At 45.1% G+C, this 27257-nt stretch overlaps 1 protein-coding gene across 1 annotated transcript; it reads left to right on the plus strand.

The window, feature by feature from the left end:
- Window positions 1-1825: 1825 nt before the first annotated feature.
- On the plus strand, window positions 1826-2430 carry LOC137522111 (late embryogenesis abundant protein 1-like). Its single transcript, XM_068242138.1, has 2 exons — window positions 1826-1846; window positions 2077-2430. The coding sequence occupies exons 1-2, from the start codon at window positions 1826-1828 to the stop codon at window positions 2428-2430; spliced, it is 375 nt and encodes a 124-aa protein (XP_068098239.1).
- Window positions 2431-27257: the final 24827 nt, after the last annotated feature.

Here is a 27257-nt window from a genome sequence, read left to right on the forward strand (position 1 = left end):
ACAACACACGCAGACACTGCCTGTCCCACCACAACACACACAGCCACTGCCTGTCCCACCACAACACACACAGACACATAGAGACTGCAAGTTAGGTCAAGAAAAAAGCTTTGTGAAATAATCCAATTATATTTTCAGTGCTCTGAAACTGAAAGTCACAACTTTCTCTACCCCTGCCTGCTGTCCTTCTCACCATCTTTGCCTTGCAGATGTCTGATGACTGGGAGCAGTGGGAGATCTCTGCCAGATAGCTGCCTGGGACTGGTGATACAGAGAGGAGGCGGCTCATGCAGGGAGAGGTAACATGAGAGAGCAGGGCCGGGCCGAGGCATAGGCTGGAGAGGCTCCAGCCTCAGGGCGCAGTGTAGGAGGGGGCGCACAATTCATTCAGCTGTCATTCCTAATTGTGTATGAAGCAGAAAGAAATAAGAAAAGGGGATACATAGCAGTGACTGCAAGCCAGACAACTAGATATTAAGGTGTTGGGGAGGTTGTGGGCCCTGTGGCCCTCTTAGTCTAATAGCAATCAGTAGTGACAGCTGGGGTGGGAGGGATGGAGGGGCGCACTTTGGTGTCTCAGCCTTGGGTGCTGGAGGACCTTGTCCCTGCTCTGCGAGAGAGTGTCAGATGACCCTTTGAAAAGACACTGGAAATGCCTGCTCTGGAAATGTCTGCTCTCCACTCCTGATTCTTCATGCTGAAGCTTATATTCCTGCTGGGATGGGAGGAGAGCGCATAAAGTGCGGGGAAACAGCCAGAGCAGACACAGACAATTCAATGCTGCAGGAAGCATGGGCTGCTTCCGTTAGAGCAGAACCCGGCTTCCTGCTGTTGCCTGGCAACACACAGCCACAGCTCAGCAGCATCTGAGGGCTAAACCAGTGGTTCTCAAACTTTTCCGGGTCAAGGCACCCTTGATGACTCAGAAAATTTTTCGAGGCACCCCTTGACAAAAACCGTTACCAAAATGCAAGCTCATCATTTTATGCAGCAAATATGGCCCAAGAATATGCATTACAAACACCATATTGGACATCTCCCTTTTAGTTACATGGCTAGTCCTAACTAGCAACCCTTTAGATAGGCATTATCTTGGATTCATTTCTAGTGCCCCTTTTTAGTTATACAGTTTCCCTTCTAGGTCGTTGGTGCTCTTCTCATCATGGTAGACAAAGTACCTATTTAGATAGGCAGTAGGCCACTATAGATTGTCTGCATGCCCTTTTAGGTAGGTAATGACAACTATTTAATTGCTCTGACTTGCTTTAGTCAGGCAGCCAGGGCCGGCCCGCCCATGAGGCGGGGTGAGGCGGGTTCCTCAGGCGGCAGGAAGTGGAGGAGAATGAGAGTGCTGGTGAGCTGGGTGAGTGTGCTGGGAAACTGGGTGAGTGTGCTGGGGAGCTGAGTGAGTGTGCTGGAGAGAAGAATGAGAATGCTGGGGAGCTGAGTGAGTGTGCTGGGGCGCTGAGTGAGTGTGCTGGGGCGCTGAGTGAGTGTGCTGGGGAGCTGAGTGAGTGTGCTGGGGAGCTGGGTGAGTGTGCTGGAGAGAAGAATGAGAATGCTGGGGAGCTGAGTGAGTGTGCTGGGGAGCTGAGTGAGTGTGCTGGGGAGCTGAGTGAGTGTGCTGGGGAGCTGAGTGAGAGTGCTGGAGAGAAGAATGAGAGTGCTGGGGAGCTGAGTGAGTGTGCTGGGTAGCTGGGTGAGAGTGCTGGGGAGCTGGGTGAGTGTGCTGGGGAGCTGAGTGAGTGTGCTGGGGAGCTGAGTGAGTGTGCTGGGGAGCTGAGTGAGTGTGCTGGGGAGCTGAGTGAGAGTGCTGGAGAGAAGAATGAGAGTGCTGTGGAGCTGGGTGAGTGTGCTGGGGAGCTGGGTGAGTGTGCTGGAGAGAAGAATGAGAATGCTGGGGAGCTGAGTGAGTGTGCTGGGTAGCTGGGTGAGAGTGCTGGGGAGCTGGGTGAGAGTGTTGGGGAGCTGGGTGAGTGTGCTGGGGAGCTGGGTGAGTGTGCTGGAGAGAAGCATGAGAGTGCTGGGGAGAAGAATTAGAGTGCTGGGGAGCTGAGTGAGTGTGCTGGGGAGAAGAATGAGAGTGCTGGGGAGCTGAGTGAGTGTGCTGGGGAGCTGAGTGAGTGTGCTGGAGAGAAGAATGAGAGTGCTGGGGAGAAGAATGAGAGTGCTGGGGAGCTGAGTGAGTGTGCTGGGGAGAAGAATGAGTGTGCTGGGGAGCTGAGTGAGTGTGCTGGGGAGCTGAGTGAGTGTGCTGGGGAGCTGGGTGAGTGTGCTGGAGAGAAGAATGAGAGTGCTGGGGAGCTGAGTGAGTGTGCTGGGGAGCTGAGTGAGTGTGCTGGGGAGAAGGATGAGAGTGCTGGGGAGCTGGTTGAGTGTGCTGGGGAGCTGGTTGAGTGTGCTGGGGAGCTGGTTGAGTGTGCTGGGTGAGTGTGCTGGGGAGCTGGGTGAGTGTGCTAGGGAGAAGAATGAGAGTGCTGGGGAGCTGAGTGAGTGTGCTGGGGAGCTCAGTGAGTGTGCTGGAGAGAAGAATGAGAGTGCTAATCGGGAGAGAAAGATACAGCAGTCACTGATTGTGCACACGTTGAAGAGGCAGGCAGACAGTGTGAGAATTCTCATAAATGATTGTACCTTGCTCTCCGTGGTGTGCAGAGAAGACCTGCATGATGCAGTTAGTTGTCATTACCTCCTGTGGTTCACAAACTAGCTGTACTCCGTGGGGAGGCGGGGCTAACTATCTCTATCCTGTCTGCTATTGATCCTCTCCAGTCCCCCTTGCCTCCCACTGTGCTGTCACTGTAGAGGGGGCGGGAAGAGATTTACTCACAGCGCGCACAGGCACAGCCAGTCCAGCATCTAGCTGTACTGAGCAGAGCAGGACTGAGTCCTGCGTGATTAGGGAAACGTGACTCTAGGGCAGCCGCGGCACCCCTGGGAACTGCTCACGGCGCACCAGGGTGCCGCGGCACCCAGTTTAAGAACCTCTGGGCTAAACTATTAACTGAGGAGGAGGGGGAGGGGGGGAGAAGAGAAGATTTTTAGCAGTTAAAAATGTAAGCAGCTCTGTTCTCCAACGTCCTCCCTCCCCTCTGCAGCAGGACCACAGGAGCCTTGCTGTTTTTACGAGCCAGCAGCTAGGATACCAGAGCCAGATTACATGCTGATGGGGCCCCTTAAACTCTGCTGGGGCCCCAATCAGGTGATTGGAGTGATTAGTGGGATAATCTGGCCCTGCAAAGGCGGTGCCCTTAACCAGTACACTATCCAGCCATTTATAATGAAATCTACAGAAAGAGTGTGAAAGTAAAGCGTAGGGTGCTAGACGCTGTCCCAGATGATGTATAGAAACACCGTTATCAGGAAGTCTAATTGGCGCTTTTCTCAAACCCACTACAAAAAAATGAGGAGAGCCATGACCACTTAATTGTCTGTGTACCTCACGGTTGTGGGGGAGCCACTCTGGAAAAACCATACCCAACTATATAAACACAGGAATTCCTGAGTGTCTTCAAAAACAAACCAACTTTATTCAAAAATTCCAGAAGTATGCAACCATAGAAAATCCCCCTTATCCCCCCTAAAAATGTGATAACACGGCCGTGTTAGAAAGACATCAGCTGATGCATCCGCCACTCACACGGACACACACACCAACACAAATTAGGTGTCATGACATATGGACAAGGTATTAAGCCCCATCCACACCATACAATTTTTTGTCTGATTCGATACATTGATTCAATCCGATTCAATCCGACATATCCGATCGGGATTCGATTCAATTTGCCATTGTTTTGCAATGGCAAATTGAATCGAATCGAATCCTGATCGGACATGTCGGATTGAATAGAATCGAATTAATGAATCAAATCGAATCCAATCAGACAAAAAATTGTATGGTGTAGATGGGGCTTAAGATGTTAGTTGTATTCTAGGATAATCGATCCATTAGTTACGCCCATCCAATATGCAATAGTCCTCAAATATCAACAAGGATCTTCCAATAATGTGTGTAGCAAGTGCGAATCAGTATGACAACAAGCCACTGATTGATGAACAGTCAATTGCTCCATGTAATCTAGCTTAAAATCTCATCGCTATTGAGCTAGCCCAGCCTTTCTCAACCTTTCTACCATAGAGGAACCCTGCAAATAACTTTTGGATCTCAAGGAACCCCTGCAAACAATTTTTTGGTCTCGAGGAACCCCTGCATTTATTTTGCAGGAGGCATGGTCTTTAAAAGTATGTGTGGCTGTTTATTTCACTACCCCCATTACACTGCCACTCATTATACCATCTCCTGATGCCCCAATGTAGTGCTTCTTGTTAGAGTACTACCTATTATAGTGTGCTCTATTATACTTCCCCCACGATGGGGGAAAATGCCAAGGAACCCCTGCAGAGTCCTCAAGCAACCCTGGGGTTCCAGGGAACCCTGGTTGAGAAAGCCTGAGCTAGCCTGATGAAGAGCAGCACAGTTCATAAAATGTAACAAGCTTCATTCAACAAAGTTTTTGAACATAAGGTGCCATGCAATATAATATATCATCCCATCAACAACTGGAACTTATGCGATCTGGCAATAAAGCTGTCGTGGTGATTGACAGCACAGTTTATATCATATGGCCAAGCATAAGCAGCAAGTTAAGCAGGCTGGTGTAGCGGTTAATATCACAGTTCATGTCACACACAGGCGAACTTGAAACAGCCCGGTTAGTAAGCACACAGGATGTCCCACTGTATCTCACCCAGCTTGCCACATGCGTCTAGATGTATCCGCTTTAAGAATGGTGGAGTTGCGCTCACAGCCGCCTGTCAGCTGTACAGTCACTCCGCTGGATAGCGCTGATGCCCGGATTACACGCCAACAGCGTGTGTGGCTTGTCATACACTCGGAGGCTGCAGCTGACGTCACGGACTGTTCTCCGACATATTTAAGCTTCCTGGTATATTTCCTACTCAATCACCTACTCCCTCCAGTCTGCCTAGTAACTAGTGACAATGAGGAAAACCACAGCACTGATTGGACTGCCATAGCTATTCTGTAACAGCGCTGTGGCAAATCATCATACATCCCCCAGTCGCATAACGGGGATCTAGGTGCTGGTCCTCATAATGAACTACCTTCAGGACTATCAGTTATAAACATTGGCAACTATACTTAAAAGAGGGTGGAAGAGGGGGCCGGAGAGGTAAGAAGGGAGTTCAACAGACCGAAAAAGAATGTAAAAAAAAAATAACTCCCCAAAAAACGAAGTCCAATCCTCCAAAATCAATTTTAAAGAGGGAAACACCCCCGAGAGAAGCCAAAAATAAGATGAGCAAACATTAGGTGGTGGCTCCAATATTATCAATTTGTCGAGTTTTGATCTGAATTCTGTTCATGAGTCTGTACTAGACAAGGGATTGTCTTTCTGTACAGTCTCGAGGGGTGATCACTTCAAAGTACAAGGATTTGCGCTTGTTTTTGCGTAGAGTACAACTTAAGCCAATGTGAACGGAAAGGATAAAACATCACAGTCAGATGATTTACTGAGAAGTGAGCCTCCCTCTGATACAATTATGGACAGACATGCACTTATAAATCTTGAATTGCTATATGATGAAAATCAGACAGGCAGATATTCAGTCTGACTCACCAATTGGGTTCACCAACCTGAAGAAAAGATCTACCTACTTCCCTCCCCTTTCAATTAATTCACATATACGCACCTTTGGTGAAGCGGTTGGACATGACTTAAAAACTATTAATTGGAACTCCAATTATAAAAAAAACCTCTCTGATGAACAACTAAAGGCACTAAAAGAACTCAAGGAAATGAAGGAGGTGGTGCTTCAACCTAGTAATAAGGGGGGCAATATATTATTATGGGGTGAACAATTATATATGGAGGAGGCACAAAAACAATTAAAAAAATGTAAAGTGTATACTAAATTAAGGAAAATCCCTTCCCAGAGATCGTGAAAAATCTCAACCAAAAATTGGATAGTGCTTTCAATGCTGGAACACTTTGTGCAAATGAGTGGAGGTAGAAAACAACTTATACTTGATCTACTAGAGATGGTCCTGACTAGGAACGGTTTTAGATTTGAGAATACTTTCTGCCGCCAGATCAGGGGGACGTTGATGGGGGCGGCGTGCACACCTGAATATGCCTGCCTTCACCTTGGCCTCACTGTCACTAGTTCCTAGGCAGACTGGAGGGAGTAGGTGATTGGGTAAGAAATATATTAGGAAGCTTAAAGAGACTCCGTAACAAAAATTGCATCCTGTTTTTTATCATCCTACAAGTTCCAAAAGCTATTCTAATGTGTTCTAGCTTACTGCAGCACTTTCTACTATAACAGTCTCTGTAATAAATCAATGTATCTTTCCCCTGTCAGACTTGTCGGCCTGTGTCTGGAAGGCTGCCAAGTTCTTCAGTGTTGTGGTTCTGCTATGAACTCCCCCTTCCAGGCCCCTCTCTGCACACTGCCTGTGTATTATTTAGATTAGAGCAGCTTCTCTCTTCTCTCTTATCTTTTACAAGCTGGATAAATTTTCCTCTGAGCTGGCTGGGCTTTCACATACTGAGGAATTACAGACAAGGGCAAAGCTGTTTGCAGGAAGAAAAGAGCATCCTGAAACTTCAGTGCATGAGAGTAGAAGGGGGAAAGAAACACACAAATGATCTCTTGAGATTCAAAAGGAAGGGTGTATACAGCCTGCTTGTGTATGTATGTATTTATTATGTGTGGACATACTGTACATCAACCTACTTCCTGTTTTGGTGGCCATTTTGTTTGTTTATAAACAAACTTTTTAAAACTGTTTTTAACCACTTTTAATGCGGCGAGGAGTGGCGAAATTGTGACAGAGGGTAATAGGAGATGTCCCCTAACGCATTGGTATGTTTACTTTTGTGCGATTTTAACAATACAGATTCTCTTTAAATACATAGGAGAACTTACCAAGCCTCTTATTCATTTGAAAAAGCTCCATAGGCGGAGCGAAACTTGTCTTGTGAGTTTGGTCCGTGACGTCAGTTGTGGCCTTCGAGTGTATGACAAGTCACACGCATTGTCTGTGTGTAATCTGGACATCAGCGTTATCCAGTGGAGTGACTGTACGGCTGACAGGCTGCTGTGAGCGCAACTCCATCTGGATTCTTATAGCGAATACATCTGGACGCAAGCGGCAAGTTGGGTGAGATACAGCGGGACATCCTATGTGCTTACTAACCGGCCTGTTTCAGGTTTTCCTCTGTGTGACATGAACTGTGATATTAACCACTACATCAGCCTGCTTAACTTGCTGCTTATTCTTGGCCATATGATATAAACTGTGCTGTCAATCACCACGCCAGCTTTATTGCCGGACCGCATAAGTTCCAGTTGTTGATAACTGAGTGAGTAGATCTCTGTATAGCCCGAAAAAATTCTTAATCAACTGCTCTTGTGCCAGACATCTGTCTAGTAATATGGATAAAGAACAGGGGCGTAGCAATAGCCATAGCAGCTGCTATGGGGCCATGGAGCAGAGGGGGCCCAGGTGGTACTTGATATATTCACTATTAACTTTGTTGCTTTCCTCCACCCTCTGACTTTGTCTCAGTGCCCATAAATTATGTGCAGTGCTGATTGCATGAAAATGTAAATTGCCCATTTCACTCATATCCATAGGGTAAGGGAATGGGATAAATACCATCATAGATACACCTTCTAGAGCTTCCTATATTTTTTTGGGGTGACTGGCTTCCTACATTTGAGCAAGGTGTCAATTACCCTTTCTGAAATCCCTTTCTTCCTTAAAATTACACTCTCAGGGTCCAGGCTGAACAGCTCCATTTTGGGATAATACAAAGATCTGGTCTGATGGGAAGTGGAAGATGAGGCTCTTACAGACTCAACAAGGTTGAATACCAAACTCGCCTGGGCCATGGCGCTATGAGAATTAACCTTATTTTCTCCCTCTGGATTTTTTCTAAGATTTGAGGCAATAATTTTAGATTTCCAAGGTACTGTTAGTGCATGCAACCCCACAGAGCTTGAGCTCCTGTGAAGGGAGAAAACGGAGGAACTTTTGCAATTCAAAGGAGAGGCAAAAATATTGATTTCTGGATGTCTGCATCTCCGTGTCACCCGCTGAAAAACCTCCTGATGAAGATCTCACTCATGCACTGCTGCTAGCGATAGCAGATTGCATTCTGCAGAAGCAAAAACCTACATGCAAAGGGACAACAGGTTTTGGAACCTGATCCACCCGTTAGTAGAAATAAGCAACCGTGGTCACATTGTCTGAAAGGACAAGGACATGTTTTGAGAAAACTAGATCCCAAATAGCCAGCAACCTCTTCTTCACAACTAGGAGCTCTCTGAAGTTGGAAGATCTTTTGGCTATTTGGCTATCCGTTACAATCACAGACCCTGGGAATGCTGACCTAAGGCTGTAGCGCCCCATCCCCATGAGCTGGCATCTGTGTGAACTCTGACTGGATCCTCCTGCCTCCAATCTCTGCCTTGTAAAAGGTTCTGAGGAATCAAACAGTGAAAACATTCTTTGACAGAATCTGGAATCTGTATCAAGGATTCTAGTGTTTCCTGGGATCTGTCCCAACTTCCTAACATCCAAGTGTGAGAATCTGCTCAGCTGCCTGTGCAGACAGGCAGCGTTTTGACCGCTGTTCACGTCTGCATTCTGCAGGTCTCTTTAAGAGAGACCTTCTGTCAGTTTTGCAGCTTGGGTTGCTGAGGAATTTGCATACATTAGTCATGCAAATCCCTTACCTGCCTTCTTTTGATGACTGGCACTATAAAAGCATTCTGCTCCCAGAATGCTTTGCTGGACATTTCCCTTTTATGGTCTGTTCCTGATGGACACTCCTGGAGTGTCAGCCATTCCCGTTTGTTAAAGTTATCTTAGTGTGATTCGTGGGAATGCACTGGGCAGTTTCCCTAGTGCAGTTAGGATTGCATTATCTGTTTTGCCTGTTCCGTCTGTCTTGTGTTTGGATCGCACAAGCCCTAGCGTTAGCGGCTGTGGATCCTTCTGATTGAGTCTGGAGTGTAGGTTGGAACAGCGGTTGTTTCTGCCTACCTCATCTGTTCTGTCTGCCGTGTGTTTGGATCGCACTCGCCCTAGCGCTGGTGCTGTGGATCCTTCTGTTCTGTCTCCTGGGATCGCGCTAGCCACTTTTCACTGGCGCTGTGGATCCTTCTGTTCTGTCTCCTGGGATCGCGCTAGCCACTTTTCACTAGCGCTGTGGATCCTTCTGTTCTGTCTCCTGGGATCGCGCTAGCCACTTTCCGCTGGTGCTGTGGATCCTTCTGTTCTGCTACTCTGTACCTGGATCGCGCTAGCCACTTTCGCTGGTGCTGTGGATCCTATCTCTCGCTTGTCCCTGTTTTCGTGTGTCTGTCTTGTCTGATACGAACGCTTGCTGTAGGCTCGGTGAGGTAACCGTTAAGCAAGCGCTCGCGTTCTCTGTTTCGTGTTTGTCTGTCTTTGGTTAGTTAGGCGTGCTTGTCTCTGTTGTGCATAACACCGTAACATGCGGAGACCGCGCACGAACGCGTGCACTGTTGCGAATGAATGCGGTGTTCGCGTTCAGCTAGCGTTTGTTATTTTCCTTATCGTTCTCTTTGTATGATTTTCTGTGCCTTTGCTACCCTTGTGCGCTGTCCTGCTCTGTCTTGTGTCTCTATCGGCAATCGCCAATCTTGCGATTGCGTTCCCACTTTGTTTCCGCTGTTGTGTGTTCACTGTCGCTGGGTGGCGGCTAGTTTGGTGCACACACATACATCCTGTCCCTGTGCTCTTTCTTTTTAAGGGCTCTTCTGCCCCGTTTATCGGGTTCTGTACAATTCCCATCTGGCATCTGTGGCTGTGCAGCGGCGGTGTTCGCCTGCACTCCACAGCGCCATCTGCCGGTGGGAATTGCCCTCTGCGGGTGCATAGCACCTAGCCTGGGTTTCCCAAAATTATTCGCTGGTGGAGGGTTTTCGTTGTGTCAGTGAGCGTCTTGTGCGCTGACCACGAAAACGACCCCGCCATCGTTACACCAAGACTGCAGGACTCGCCTGTGAAACTGACTGAGCCCAAGTGATCGCTGGAAATGATGCTGTAAGAAGCCCCCAAATCCCCATTACTCTTCTTATTGGAACTTCATAAAATACCAATAATGACTTTAGTCCACTTGCAATAACTCTATTTTGCGCTCCATGAGAAATAACTTCCCCCTGACAGAGTCCATCCTGTACCCCAGAAATAATACAGTTTGTGGGGGATTTAGATTTGACTTTTGATAGTTCATGAGCCACCCCATTTGCCGCAGGGTCTGAAAAACCTCTCTTTGCTCCCTGAGTCATCCCTCTGTTTTGGCAAAAATCAGCAGATCATCCAGGTAGGGAATTATCGCAATGCCCTGACCCCTCAGGACCTTCATGACTTCTGTCAACACCTTGGTAAAAATTTGAGGGGCTGAAGCTATCCTGAAGGACAATGCTCTGAATTGATAATGGAAAGTCTGAAATTCCGATCTGATTGCAAGTCTTAGGAACTTCTGATGAGTTTGGGAAATCGGTATGTGGAAATATGCATCTTGCAAATTCACTAACACAAAAAATTACTCTCCCTGTAACAGGGACCTGACTAAATAAATGTTTTCCATCCTGAACACTTTGCAAACTAATAATGGCTCTCCCCACTGCCGTTAAACTCCGAGGCGGTGTTAAATACTATTCCCCCTTTCGAGTTGACGAAAGAGCCCCAAATTGCCGCTATGCGGGGCGCGCATCATAGCATTGTTGCTATGACGGCGCCCAGTTTCGGCGCTCAGCTATCAGAGCCACACGCCGAAATGAACTGATCCGGAGTAATACAGTGGTGTGAAAAACTATTTGGCCCCTTCCTGATTTCTTATTCTTTTGCATGTTTGTCACACTTAAATGTTTCTGCTCATCAAAAACCGTTAACTATTAGTCAAAGATAACATAATTGAACACAAAATGCAGTTTTAAATGATGGTTTTTATTATTTAGTGAGGGAAAAAAACGCAAAACCTACATGGCCCTGTGTGAAAAAGTGATTGCCCCCCTTGTTAAAAAATAACTTAACTGTGGTTTATCACACCTGAGTTCAATTTCTGTAGTCACCCCAGGCCTGATTACTGCCACACCTGTTTCAATCAAGAAATCACTTAAATAGGAGCTATCTGACACAGAGAAGTAGACCAAAAGCACCTCAAAAGCTAGACATCATGACAAGATTCAAAGAAATTCAGGAACAAATGAGAACAAAAGTACTGTAATTGAGATCTATCAGTCTGGTAAAGGTTATAAAGCCATTTCTAAAGCTTTGGGACTCCAGCGAACCACAGTGAGAGCCATTATCCACAAATGGCAAAAACATGGAACAGTGATGAACCTTCCCAGGAGTGGCTGGCCGACCAAAATTACCCCAAGAGTGCAGATAAAACTCATTCGAGAGGCCACAAAAGGCCCCAGGACAACATCTAAAGAACTGCAGGCCTCACTTGCCTCAATTAAGGTCAGTGTTCACAACTCCACCATAAGAAAGAGACTGGGCAAAAACGGCCTGCATGGCAGATATCCAAGGCGCAAACAACTTTTAAGCAAAAAGAACATTAAGGCTCGTCTCAATTTTGCTAAAAAAACATCTCAATGGTTGCCAAGACTTGTGGGAAAATACCTTGTGGACCGCCGAGACAAAAGTTGAACTTTTTGGAAGGTGCGTGTCCTGTTAAATCTGTCGTAGAAGTAACACAGCATTTCAGCAAAATAACATCATACCAACAGTAAAATATGGTGGTGGTAGTGTGATGGTCTGGGGTTGTTTTGCTGCTTCAGGACCTGGAAGGCTTGCTGTGATAGATGGAACCATGAATTCTACTGTCTACCAAAAAATCCTGAAGGAGAATGTCCGGCCATCTGTTCGTCAACTCAAGCTGAAGCGATCTTGGGTGCTGCAGCAGGACAATGACCCAAAAGACACCAGCAAATCCACCTCTGAAAGGCTGAAGAAAAACAAAATGAAGACTTTGGCGTGGCCTAGTCAAAGCCCTGACCTGAATACTATTGAGATGTTGTGGCATGACCTTAAAAAGGCAGTTCATGCTAGAAAACCCTCAAATAAAGCTGAATTACAACAATTCTGCAAAGATGAGTGGGCCAAAATTCCTCCAGAGCACTGTAAAAGACTTGTTGCAAGTTATCGCAAACGCTTGATTGCAGTTATTGCTGCTAAGGGTGGCCCAACCAGTTATTCGGTTCAGGGGGCAATTTCTTTTTCACACAGGGCCATGTAGGTTTTGAGTTTTTGTTCTCACTAAATAATAAAAACCATCATTTAAAACTGCATTTTGTGTTCAATTATGTTATCTTTAACTAATGGTTAACGGTTTTTGATGAACAGAAACATTTAAGTGTGACAAACATGCAAAAGAATAAGAAATCAGGAAGGGGGCAAATAGTTTTTCACACCACTGTATATATATATATATATATATATATATTTTAACACAAACGTTTCTATTTCTAATTTTAACCCTCTGGCCTTGTCCTGATCTTTGGGGAGACAATTTACAAATACACTGGGGGGTGGCTGAACAGAAAAATTGGGGACGATATCCATCCTTTATAATTTGCAAAATAAAATTCAACAAAGCAGTAGTACGCACTGAAAGTGTAATGTTCTCCACAGCAGAATCTGCCAAAAAAGGCCACTGATCTTATGCTGGGGATACAGCATAAAATATAATATAATAATATTCAGCTGGTCCGATCATGCTGCTCGATCCCCGCCGGCGAACAATGGCAGGGAATCGAGCAGCTGATAAGGAGCGCTGGTGGGGACCGATCTGCGCGCACGCAGGGACACGGCAGGAGTCAATCCGGCGGCTAATCGGCCGCCGGATCGACACGTGTATTCCCAGCATTAGAACAACAGGTAGAGACTTAGCATAAGTTTCAATCACAGAACCAGCAGAAATATGACTCACAAAATTATCCATCCAGATTCTTGCAAAAGCAACAAATCAGGAGCACCACAAAAATTATTCCAAAAGAATGGTGTGCCTGGTCTTCACCCCTGTACCAAGGGGTCAAGCAATGAAGATCCTCAAAAGACTGGCACCACACAAGGTATAAATAGCTCAGTGGATGTTTATTGCAGCATCTAGCAATAAAAGGGCAACGACAGCCCGCTGTTTCGGCCTGTAAGGCCTTTGTCAAGGTGCAACTTGACAAAGGCCTTACAGGCCGAAACAGCGGGCTGTCGTTGCCCTTTTATTGCTAGATGCTGCAATAAACATCCACTGAGCTATTTATACCTTGTGTGGTGCCAGTCTTTTGAGGATCTCCATCCAGATTCTTAAATTGTGAAAATTACAAGTAGCTGCAATCCCTGGTAGGAATCCAAATGCAGCCGATTCCCACGTCTTTTAAGTAAAATATCAAATCTTTTATCCATTACATCTTTTAATGCACCAGTATCCTCAAAAAGAAATATCTGAATCCTTCAACTATTTGGACAATGAGGCATACAATTTAGGACATTTTACCCATTGCTCAATTTCCAATTGTATACTTACTTTTGGCAGATTTGGGCATAAACAATTGCCTCTCTGGATCCTGCCACTGAGATTTAGAATGCCCTTAAGGGATTGGTGAATGGGAAAAAGACGCCCAGCTTGCTGAGCCAAACCCAAATAGACCTGATCCTGAATTTCAGGAATCTGCTTGGTCATATACAGTATATAGTTTTAAGTTATTAACTTGTTTGATTTACCCCAAAAAGAAATCTAGGAGTCTTTTTGGTCTCCTTATCTGACTCCCTGCCCCCAGATGATGAATGTACCCCCTCTTTCAGTGAAATATTTTCTGATAACAACTCACCTTCCTCCTCCTCTTCCTCACCCAATAAACCCAAATCAGTAGAGGGTTGGGAAAGTACAATCCAAGAAAACTCTGGAGATACAAATTCATGGGAAGTAGTAAGAAGGGTTGGGGGTTGAGAAGGTTTGCGTAAGACAGCCCTGCCACTACCACTTCAGGAGAACTGGTTAAGATAGATTCCTTAAATTTGTACATCTCTTTCCTAACAGACTCCATAATGCCCTCAAATATAGCTGAAGTCTCTGAAAATATGACAGCATCAATACAGGCGTTACATAACATTTTAAAGTATACTCTCTAGGCAACCCGACATTACACTGACAACTTTTTTCGATCTAGGCTTGTCAGAACTACTTGACTTAGATTAAATTTAGACAAGAGACCTAGACCACTGTTAACTGCTAGAAGAGCGCCCAATTTAAAAGATCGGTTGGTGCATAGTGAACTGCAAAGAAATTCCTCAACGTGGCTTGATAGTAGGAAACCTATGGGAATGTTCGGTTGTTCTAAGTGTAAGTTGTGCCCTTATATTGATTGTACCGATGTATTTTCTGACAGTAGTGGTGATAAAGAGTTTGCAATTAAATCTTTTATTAATTGTGACACAAAAAAGTGGTTTACATGATACAATGTCCATGTGGATCAAAGTACATCGGTAAGACCAAAAGGGCGTTAAAGGAAAGTGTGCTAGAGCACTTTGGAAAGATCACTAAGGGCAAGACAACTGGGGTCATTTATGACCATTATAGAGAACATCATCAGAACAGCTTGAAGGGAACCAAAGTTAAGGGGATTTATAATTTAAAAATATCAAATAGACGGGGGAGATTTTGATGAAATATTTTACTGCAAAGAAGCGATGTGGATCTTTAAACTTGGTACTGTTGCACCTGGTGGACTAAATGCCGAATTAGATATATCTCCCTTCCTTAAAGCTAATAGGTACAACTAGAGGATAGCTATGCAGGTGGAAAAAATTGGTTATCCATTGTTGAGCCTTATGTATGTTCAATTATGGTTTTGTCCCTGAAAATGATTTCTGCATGTGAATCTGATATGAGGAGGATCTTGTTCAAAAAATGGAAAAGGGGTAAAGCATGCTGTATGGTTGGATCCGCAATGAATGGTGACGGTGCCGTTGAGGGTAACATGTGCTTTTTTGGAAATGAGTTATCTGTAGGCAGTGGTTATTAGCCCCTAATATTGAGTGAATCCACTGGACTGCTATGACCTCTTAAAGTGAGGAACTGTACTGTGAATTGCATGCAGGGACCTCTGCCTTCTTCCCCCTGTCAGAATTCTAGCGGTTTTATTTATGCAGGAAAAGCTGTCATATGTGTATGTATATATAAATATTAATAATCAATATCGTCCTTCCAAAGAAAGAAAACATTATTGTAAAACCCTATATAATATACTTTAATACTTTGAAATATATGTAAAAGCTAGTGATGAGACAGTAAAACATTCTCGTAGGATTGTTTTGGTTCTGGAAGAATTGTTGACGTGTTCTGGGTACAAGGCTGTCTCAGTTAGCTGAACACTGAAAGCTGATAACACGTGATGTTTTGGGAACAAGTTTTATAAATATAAAACAAAGAAGGTGTTTTCCCAATTAGTTAAAGATGATTCAATGATGCCACCTGGCGGTTTCATAGTCTTATTTAATTAATATTGTTTGTTATTTGTTATGAAATGCTGACCTCTGCCAGTTGAAATTAGATATTTCTTCATCAGAAAGACAAATATATAGAAAATGATTTTATATTATTAAAATTTAATGTGCAATTATTTCTTATATGTGTAATTGTTTTAAGAAGAATTATATAATAAGCTTTATATTAAAATGAGTATATTAGAAGCCCTGTATGCTTCAATAAGCCTTAAATTGCTGAAGGCTCTTACAGGTCTGTGTACAGTGATAGTGTCAGCCTGACCTGGGAAAGTACAGACACATTCCAAAAACGAATTAGCAGCGAACACTTTATCAGAAATGCGTCATGAATGACATTGTTTAGTCTCAATGTCTGGGGCAGCCAGCAGACAAGATGGCTAGTGTCGTCCATTTTAATTAACTGCGTCAAATATGACCTTTTTATCAAATGTCAAAATGTCAGATGACGTTAATTCCCACAAGATAAGGTAATTAAGAATTTATAAACAATAATATTGTGATTTAGGTATTCAAAACATAGATAGTGTTTGACGCACGGAAGCTTTAGCCAATCAGAACCTGGGATTCAGGGAAATTCCAGATTAGGCAGCCATATTGCCTCCAACCCCTATAAAAGTAGGAGCTGAAAGCTCATAGTTTGCAGAAGCCCAACAATCTCCTGAGAGGACACATGAGGCAGAAGCTACCTTCCCACAAGTGGTTCTAGATGCTGAAGAGATGACAGAGAAGGGGTAATATGCTTAATATTCTGGTGATTTACGTTATTAATTTTTCAGCATTAAGTTTTGTTAAGAAGTTTTTTTAGAAGCTATTTTTTATGCTATTACTTTAAGAAGATTACTACAAGTTTTACACAGCTACTAGATACACAGCTATTGATACAGATGAGACTATTTTTGAACTTATTCTACATAACACAACCGTTATATTACTTTTTGAATGTACTTAGAAGATGGATGATCGCTTGGCTCTAAAGCCTTGATGAGATGGAATACTGTTATAAAGAAACACTACTTAGAACTGTTCATATTTTGTATATATGCTGTATGATAAGCAAATACATTTTTTTATATAAAATCATATACTGAGTGCTCTGATTCATTTCAAGGTATACCGTCAATCCATAATTACTGTTATAGAGGGTTCAGACCCCACTATGCCGGATTAATATGATAGCAACGCTTTAAGGGCTGGTCCTTTACTGAGTTAGCAATCATGAAAAAGGCAAAAGTCGCTCAGGTTTTTGACACTCCCTCTGTGCTGGAATCTTATTGCACTGCTACAATGTGGCTTATGCTGACTATCTAGGTAAAGCATACTGCTTGTATGGACCTGCAACAAATGGTGACGGTGCCTTTAAGGGCAATATGTGCCCCTCTTCGAGATGAGTTATCTGTGGACAGTGTTATGAGCTTTGAACATTGAGTGAACCCACTGGATTGTCATGATGTTTTGAAATGAGGAACTGTAATGTGAACTGCATGCGCTGACCTCTGCCCTCCTTCTTCCTCTATGCTGGACTTTTACTGCGCTGCTATAATGTGATTTGTGCAAATCAGTTGAAATATGTGAATTTTTGAGGGACTGATCTGGACATGAATTTGTTAATTTAGACATGGTTTAACGTCCATATAGGATTAGATCAACGTCCATCATACAGTGTTAAGCACTAAGAACCCGCATTTCATATACTCCGTGTGGTATAAACAAATGGTAAGCATGGAAACGAGATGTTATGGGTGGAGCCTGAGTTACTACATATGAGGTGACATTCACTAATGAGGCCACACCCTGATGAACCATCCAACTAGGACGTGAAACGCGTCGGTGGGCGGAGCTGACACGGCTGAGTGCGCTGCAGACACTCATCCATACACACAGCTTACGGAACTCCGGGCTGGCGTCCTCCGCACTGGCGTCCTCCGCATTAATTTGTGGTGTGATGAAGCTGCTAGTGCCATGCTCTTGAGCCATTCTGGCAGTATGGACTTAACCACATGAATCAGCAGGAGTTTCGGTGATCGGATGCCGATGTGGATACGGGTGAGAGCTCATGTTCCCTGGCTCAATCAAGTGGCTGACATTTAAAGCTTTCTGGGCATAGCCCATGTGAATTGAACTATTGAGAAGCCAAAGTTAACATTGCAAGGGGGCCCCCCATATCTCTTCACCCTGGCACTGTGCGGACGCAAGTAAAGTGTGGCAAAATTTATATATCTGATCAGATGCTGTTTGCTTTTACACTTATTTGATCAAATTCGTGTTATTTGAAACACAGCTTGTGTTATATATGCTATCCGCAGCTATTGGTTTTAAGTGGGGTTTTTATGGGATGTTCTGACTTGTGGTACATTGTTTGAGGATTGGTGTTCTTAATAATTGATATAATAAACATGTTTTGGTATACTTAACGAGGCTCTGTGATCAATTACATTTTTTTAGTTTATGCCTATTGCCTTGGTTAGCCTCTTCTCCATATCAGAGCGAGAAATAAGCCCCAAGCGAATAAAGACACCGTATATGCTTAATTTTAGATAATATTAGATTCAGATTTAGCCTGCAGGAAACAAAAAAAATGAGAGAATAGAAGAGAAAAACCCCGACAATACACTTATACACATAATCAACGCAGTGTCTGCAGGGAGATGCCATTCCACACTCACCACAACCGCAGCTTCTGGTGCCTGCTTAGAAGAGTTTGATGTGGATGCTGCCTCCTCCACATTGCACCATTAGAGAACTCAGAGGCTTGCTCTTATATGCCTCCGGTGTCCCCCACGTGCATCAGCATAGATATCTTAGAGGAAAGGTAAGGCCCGGTTCACATTAGCGGCTGCTATCCGGAATCGCCGTGCCGGAGCCGTGCCGGAGCCGGACCGCATGCGGACCGGACGAAACGGACGCACGGCATAGCAATGAAAGTCTATGCGACCGTTCACATGCGTCCGTTTCGTCCGGACCGGAGCCGGACCGGATCCGGACTCCGGCGTCCGTTCCAACATGCGCTATTTTTTGGTCCGGCTGGTCCGGCTGACGTATCCGGACCGGAGCCGGAATGTTGCATCCGGCCAATGGAAACCAATGAGAACCGGAGAGCGCACAACACACTGGCTATAAAAACCGGATGTTGTACCACACTTCCTATGCTGACTCTATGGTATGGTGGCCATTTTGGATGGGGACCACATGGCACCAGCGTTCACAGAGTGGAGCAGCAGTGACTTCATGCTGGAGCTCTTTGGCAGCAATATGGAGCAGGATCTGTCTGATAGCGAGGGGGTGAGGCCCTACACATCAGAAGACCTCATCCTACAGGTGCAGCAGGTACCAGCCCTGTGGGACAAGGGGGATGCGGACCACAGCAACATCAAAAAATGCAGAGGCCTGTGGAAAAAAATTGCCAAGCTGTATGTGGAGGACTTTGAGAACTTGAGCAAGAGACAGCAAGGCACAGAGGGTATGTTGACTAGAAGTTTTTTGGGGGGGGCTTGTGGTTTAAGCTTGTGATGTATTCAACTTTTGCTATGGATTTGTGTCACCCACGTGTTGCCCACCCACCCGTGGCCCACCCACCTGTTCCCCACCCACCTGTACCCCACCTGTGATGTATCCCACCCACCTGTACCCCACCTGTGATGTATCCCACCTGTGCTGTATCCCACCCACCTGTGATGTATCACACCCACCTGTACCCCACCTGTGATGTATCCCACCTGTGATGTATCCCACCCACCAGTACCCCACCTGTGATGTATCCCACCCACCTCTACCCCACCTGTGATGTATCCCACCCACCTGTACCCCACCTGTGATGTATCCCACCTGTGATGTATCCCACCCACCTGTACCCCACCTGTGCTGTATCCCACCCACCTGTGATGTATCACACCCACCTGTACCCCACCTGTGATGTATCCCACCTGTGGTGTATCCCACCTGTGATGTATCCCACCCACCTGTGATGTATCCCACCCACCTGTACCCCACCTGTGATGTATCCCACCCACCTCTACCCCACCTGTGATGTATCCCACCCACCTGTACCCCACCTGTGATGTATCCCACCCACCTCTACCCCACCTGTGATGTATCCCACCCACCTCTACCCCACCTGTGATGTATCCCACCTGTGATGTATCCCACCCACCTGTACCCCACCTGTGATGTATCCCACCTGTGATGTATCCCACCCACCTGTACCCCACCTGTGATGTATCCCACCCACCTGTACCCCACCTGTGATGTATCCCACCCACCAGTACCCCACCTGTGATGTATCCCACCCACCTCTACCCCACCTGTGATGTATCCCACCCACCTGTACCCCACCTGTGATGTATCCCACCTGTGATGTATCCCACCCACCTGTACCCCACCTGTGCTGTATCCCACCCACCTGTGATGTATCACACCCACCTGTACCCCACCTGTGATGTATCCCACCTGTGATGTATCCCACCTGTGGTGTATCCCACCTGTGATGTATCCCACCCACCTGTGATGTATCCCACCCACCTGTACCCCACCTGTGATGTATCCCACCCACCTCTACCCCACCTGTGATGTATCCCACCCACCTCTACCCCACCTGTGATGTATCCCACCCACCTCTACCCCACCTGTGATGTATCCCACCTGTGATGTATCCCACCCACCTGTACCCCACCTGTGATGTATCCCACCCACCTGTACCCCACCTGTGATGTATCCCACCCACCTCTACCCCACCTGTGATGTATCCCACCCACCTCTACCCCACCTGTGATGTATCCCACCCACCTCTACCCCACCTGTGATGTATCCCACCTGTGATGTATCCCACCCACCTGTACCCCACCTGTGCTGTATCCCACCCACCTGTGCTGTATCCCACCCACCTGTGATGTATCCCACCCACCTGCGATGTACCCCACCTGTGCACATAAAACATACACAATGACCAATTATTATACATCAATTTATTGTAAAAAATTAATACATTTAAAATCACTCAAACTTGAAACTCCAAAATAAACACATTTCAACAAAACATATTAAAAACCAAACATTCACCCTCGTCCAGGTGGTGTGGTAAAATAAAGTCTCAGTTGGTCCCTGTTCCGCAGTGACACTACCCTTGGCCTGGTTGCATACCTCCGCAGGGGCATTAGTGGAAGCACATTCGGGGGTTCCGGAGTCTCTCTTTCCTCCTGCCGCACAAAGTTGTGGAGGATGCATGCTGCCTTCACCACGACAACTGCGTTGCCCGGTTTCAGCAGCATGGGCGTGTGGAACACCCTCCACTTTGACACCAGGATCCCAAATGTGCACTCCACCATTCTCCTTGCACGGCTCAACCGAGCATTGAAGTGTAGCTGGCTGGCATCAAGTCCCCTGTCTGGGTACGGACGCATTACATGGTCGGACAGGGCGAAGGCCTCGTCCCCCACAAACACATAGGGGTAGGCCGGTGCCCTTGTCCCAGGCCAGGGTCTGTCACGGGGGAGACGCAGTCTGCCTTCCTCCATCAGCCGGCAAAGGGTCGTACGCTGGAAAATTCCAGAGTCATTGGAACTACCGTACGACCCCACGTCCACGTACACAAACTTGTAGTCCGCATCTGCCACTGCCATTAGAACAATGCTGAAGTATTTTTTATAGTTGAAATAATGGCTGCCACTCCCCACGGGTTTCTGAATCCGGATGTGTTTCCCATCCAGTGCGCCAACACAATTAGGAAACTTGCACTCGGTCCAGAAGCCCTGGGCGATCTCCTCCCATTTCGTGGTGTCCGGCACAGGCATGTATCTGGCCCTCAGTCGCGTCCAAAGGATCCTCGAAGTCCTCACGACGATGCCTGCCACCGTGCTCTTCCCAATACGAAATGTCACATGTAGCGATGTATATGTTTGTCCAGTTGCGATGTACCTACAAGAGAAATAATCGAAATCAATTTTTCATGTCGTTACAGGAGAAAGGTACAAGACAAGGTGGCGCAATATACGGGATGCATATGTGAAATGGCTACGGAAGAAAAAACTTGCCGAACGAAGTGGCAGTGGCGGGGGAAGGCGACAAAAAGACTACCAATTTGCCAAGCAATTGTCTTTCATCAATGCAAGCCTGGAACCTAGACTGTAAGTACCACTACTGTGGGCAGGAACTGAGAGCTCATTTACCATGACTTCGGCCATGTATTGCTATGGCCTCAATTCCCATGGCTAGCGAACTTTTCTCACAAGCTTTATCAAATGTTGGGTAGAAACGGGTGATAAAGTGATTGCTAGTGTTTGCTAGCTCTGTGAATTGACGCCACATGCTGTTTGGCACACCAATAAATATTTTTTTTATCTACAGGACTAAAGACAATTTGGAGCAAGAGGAACCGACCCAGGAGGCACGGTTCAGCAGTGAGGAGAGCTTGGTGGATGATGACGTCGCCGATGTAACCTATTGCCCCGAGGCGAGGAGTAGGAGGAGGGAGTCCTTAATCACAACTCCGTCCTTTGATGATGACTTGGCAGAAGAGAGCTTGGATGTTGAGGTTGCAGGACCGAGTGTGGAAGAAGCTGAACCTCCACAATCGACCGCTATGGAAGCTCCAGGGGAACAAGAACAAAGTGAGGAGCACCGAGAGACTGCAGCACAACCAGCGCGCAGGGCAACCCCGACACAGGCCAGAGGACGGGAAGATGCTGCCACACCACCAGTGAGGACCACCACACCAGTGAGGCGTCGAGGTACCCTCCCCCCAACAAGGAGAGAGACAGAGTCCGAGATGTCCGGGGCTGTCTCCGGACTTCTCGGGATTCTTCAGAGCCACCAAACTCTCATAACCCGGCAGTTGCAAGATGAGGACAGGGGCCATATCATGGAGCAGTACAAGTCCCACATCACTACACTGCAATGTGAGCTCGACGCTGTACATGGGCACTACAGGGACGAGCTTAAAATGATGCATGAGATGCACAGAGGAGAAATCGACCAACTGCGTGCGCAGCATCATCAGTCGGTGGGCCAGCTGCAGAACATGATGCAGCAAATGCATCAACAAAGCAAGGAACTACTGAAATTGCAGGCACACCCGTGTTTTCACACTGTGATGTCTCTAATACCATATCTTGAAAAGGAGCCTTCACAAAACCTGATGGCGTGCCATTCCAATTTGCTGGAGGTGATTAAACAGCACATGGACACGCCATTATTGCAACCACCAATTTTTAGACCCCCACAACCAACAGCGGTGCCCACCTGGCAATCATCACAGATGTACACCGGCTACAGAGGCAGTCAATATGGGCCACCGCTGTCAGGGTCCAGCTCATCCACGACCAGCACCCAAGAGAGTCCAGATTTCCAGGCAGCAACTCCCACCTTTTCTAGTAGTGGTGCCGATACAATTTGAAAAAAAAAGTCAAATTGTTCCTGGACATGCTCCTCTGAATACCTCCGATCCTCGGAGGAAGGATACCATCACAGGGCTTTTTAACTTTTGGTTTTGCTGGACTTGAACTTTAGGGCCTGGTGTCCCCGAAAGACACTACCTGGGTCACAACCTTGTGCCTGTTGCACTGCACCTGTAGTCCTGCACCTGTGCCTTTGATTCCTCTTGTTCCTTACTTTGTTGATCCTAATCACTTGCACAAGACCCTTGGAGCCATGGGTGAAGGACACCTTCACTGGTCGGTGAGAGGCCTAGCCTTTTCACTGACCTGTGTCCTTCATCCATGGCTCAGAGGGTCCTGTGCCAGTCGTTAGGTTTTAGAAGCACTAATAATTTAGGGCCTGGTGTCCCCGAAAGACACTACCTGGGTCACAACCTTGTGCCTGTTGCACAGCACCTGTAGTCCTGCACCTGTGCCTTTGATTCCTCTTGTTCCTTACTTTGTTGATCCTAATCACTTGCACAAGACCCTTGGAGCCATGGGTGAAGGACACCTTGACTGGTCGATAGCCTTTTCACTGACCTGTGTCCTTCATCCATGGCTCAGAGGGTCATGTGCCAGTGGTTAGGTTTTTGAAGCACTTCAACTTTAGGGCCTGGTGTCCCCGAAAGACACTACCTGGGTCACAACCTTGTGCCTGTTGCACTGCACCTGTTGTCGAGATTTCTATATGGCGGAATATCGTTTTTCCGATAAACTGAACTGTGTATGATCAGATACACATAGACCTAATAATTTCCTTTCCTTAGGTTACAGAAGACAAAGACTTCTTAATGTAGGGTGATTATAGGTTAACATATACATTGATCATTGAGAAAGGCAGAGCATATTTTAATATGGCGATGTAATATTGCCATGCAAGGCTGACTTGTATGTGTCTCTAAAGGAAGGTCAGATGTTGAACAACAGGCAGTCAGCTGATGTGCTATTTGCAATGGGTAATCCCATTCACCTTACTGGGAACAATGATATCAGACCATTCTTTGTTTTAGGTCAAAACACTTGACAAGATAGCAAACAAGAGGAGTCTGAGTGACAATAGTGTGTTTAAAAATGGACTAATATCTGTATACAATGGCTCAAACCTGGCTACATTGAATGTGAAACCAAAACCCATGCAAGGTTTCTATGCAATATTTGTGTTTCCAAAGTCCAGACACAAACACAAGGCTTAGGAAATACCTTTATTTTTCTTATAGCTGGGCAAACCAGTAACAATACGAAAATGTTATTGAAAATGTATACGTGTTAATATAAAGATTCCCTGAATGAATATATCCAGGATGATATAGAGATGCTATATGTTTACCAGTGTTGTATGTTAAACAATAATGTTAGAGATATAAAACCCTGCTAACAAGCACAATGTGTTATAATGAGAGATCCATGGTGGTTTTAAGCATGCCAATGATTTTTGGATCAAATCCAATCTATCCGAAATATGGTAGAAAAAGGTCACTGTATCCTGAATAATAACCAGTGATTCCAGCAAGGTCAGCTATCCATAGAGGAATTTTTATAACATTGATTTATTCACTGTTGGGGTATAATAAAACATGATTTTTGTTTTTAGTTTGCCAAATATCCCAGTAAGTCTGTGATTAGTTAGCCAACAGCACCTACAAAGGGTGAAAGCCAGTATTACACTTGGGTTAAAGATTAGTCACAGAAAGCTCCCATTGGTCACTCCCACTGCCCAGTGATAGGCTAGAAGATTTAATCTCCTGGGCAGGACCATAGGTAGTGAGGGGAATAAGATGAGAGGGGTCATTCAATGAGAGAGAGGATCAGACCATCAGGAGATCTGAGCAGACCAGGACATAGAGGATTCATGCCATCTGAACGCAACCACGCCTAAAAGGAACACGCCCAGAGGCCATCTTGGTGACTATATTTGAAACCAGTTCTGATTTTTCTTTTTAAGCATATGGCTTATCACAGCACAAATATCTGAACGTTTGATTTATTGACCATTGTCTTTCTTAAGTTTATAGTCATTTATAGCCAAAGGGAGTGCGTTCTTCCAGTGCACAGGAATTACTCCTTCCGCATATTTGATAAAACCCATTCAGTGGGTATATTTTTCTTTAGATTGACACAATCAATCGTTCAAGAATCGCTGACTGTGAAATCCATAACTTATTTTTCTTTTTGGATAAAAGCTAGACCTTTCAAGCTACCTCCTCTAGATATTTTGATACTTCGCCGCAGCATGTGCAAGCCACACCTAGCCAAATTTAGGACGACTCAATAGATATCTTATTCCAAAATTATATGTATTTTACCCGCCTGCTCTGTGTAGTAACACAGGCCAGCGGAGGTTAAAGTGTAGACAGAGGGAAAATTCCTGTCATTTATAGTTGATTGCATAGCGATTGTGGGGCAACGCCCAGTCGTCAGATCCACTGAGTCATCCTAAATTTGTTATATTGAATGGTATAGCTGACATCAGCCAGTTTATTTTGGGATAGCGCATTTTTGATTTTGGACTGCGCAATTTTGATTTTTGATAGCCACCATTTTGTTTTTGATAGCCACCATTTTGTTTTTGATAGCCACCATTTTGTTTTTGATAGCAGCCATTTTGATTTTGATAACAGCCATTTTGTTGTCGTTCAATTCATCCATTTTGTCTCCAGAGACCCTGTGGTAAATTGAGTAACAGGGCCGACGGCCATATTTGATGAGTCATATCTCTGCACTGTATTTGAGTTGACTGCTAATTGGTTTAAGCCTTTTGTATTGGTGAATAAGTATAATAACATTTTGATGTTTTACTGAAATTATTATCCAGCTCATTGCTTATTATAAGAATGACCTTATGAGTTTTGTTTTATATCAAAAGTGCAATATTATATTGTTTTGATATTGTAATATTTATTCGATATTAAATTGATATTTTTATAAATTGGTCCACATTTATTTGCATGTTTAAACCAGTACTGTAAAACCTCGGAAAACAAGCTCACACAGTTAGGCGTATGTTTGTATTTTAGCTCCTCCTATTTTCCCAGGAGCATTACATTTACATTTTTGATTTTATATTTATTTTTAACAATTAATACAAACATTGACAAAACGCCCGACATAAGATTGGAGGCCCCAGCGAGATCCGTTTACTTTCCATTACTGGTTTAAACAGTGTAAAAACGTTTTATTGAGCTGGTTTTATTGCATTGGCTATTGAATCATGAGTGCTACAGGTAGTGATTCAGAACTGCATTTGGAACAGACGTTCCGAAAAATTGTGGAATTTATATTTATACAACTGAAATATAATGAGGAAGTAGATGAATGGATAAGCAGAATGAGGAAAAGTATAAAACAGGAAGCTGATCATATATTTCAATCTAAGGGTCTGGTGGATCATTATCTTTCATGTATGACCACAATAACCTCGGATTCCGAACTGAAGAAGAGGTTGTTAGGCGCCCTACCCTCTGTTCTATATGGGTTATTAGAGGTAGATATCCTTGCACAGTCTAGAAAAAAAGAGATTGTACAGTTGAGATCCCAATTGCAAGGAACAGAGGGAGACGTCCAATCATTGAACTCCCAGTTACGGGATGTGGAATCAGATCTTCAAATTATAAGGGCTGATAGAGACCAATTAATGATTAATATTTCAGACAGGGAGGTAGCGATCAAAAGTCTGGAAAGAGACGCCGAACGGAATCGTGAAGCGCATCGCAGACTTAAACAGGATTTTGAAGAACTACAACAGCAGTACTTCAAAATCCAACAGGCAGGTAGACTCGATAGATCATCCAGCCCTTGCCCGCCAATACTCACTCCATATGACCTAAAATGGCAAGGCATGTTGGATCGTATGGAGACGGTATGTAAGACTATGAATACCATAATCGATGACAGTACAAGGGTCCCTAAAGATCAACATTTGGATTCCTCTCCAGAGAGAGATATGCAAATGAGGGCCCCTAGGTATGATGATTCCCATAAAGGTCACGACTCCCTTGCTGATATTGATTCAGATGAATTGGAGGCTGATGAGAGAAAGCGAGAATCCAGCCCTATCCCAAGAAGGGGGAAAGGTACGTATAGGGGGGAGTCAAATAGGGGAAATAATCAGTACCCCCAAGAAAAACAGAGCTCGGCCAGCATCATAAAATTCTTAAACACCGCTGTGCCAAAGTTCACTAAAAAGGGTTCAGCGCAAATAGCATCCCACATGGAGTTGTATGAATCCACTATGGACTCTTTAAATCTGTCTGAAGCAGACAAAATCAGATTTCTCCCATGGGTTT

The sequence above is a fragment of the Hyperolius riggenbachi genome, chromosome 6 (assembly GCF_040937935.1).
Source record: "Hyperolius riggenbachi isolate aHypRig1 chromosome 6, aHypRig1.pri, whole genome shotgun sequence".
Classification (NCBI taxonomy): Eukaryota; Metazoa; Chordata; class Amphibia; order Anura; family Hyperoliidae; genus Hyperolius; species Hyperolius riggenbachi.

Bases quoted from the DNA above. Each gene is read 5' to 3' on its own strand.
- LOC137522111 (XM_068242138.1), top strand. From the start codon at position 1,826: ATGAGAGTGCTGTGGAGCTGG. The intron at 1,847-2,076 runs GTGAGTGTGCTG...GCTGGGGAGAAG, and splicing joins TGAGAGTGCTGTGGAGCTGG to AATGAGAGTGCTGGGGAGCT.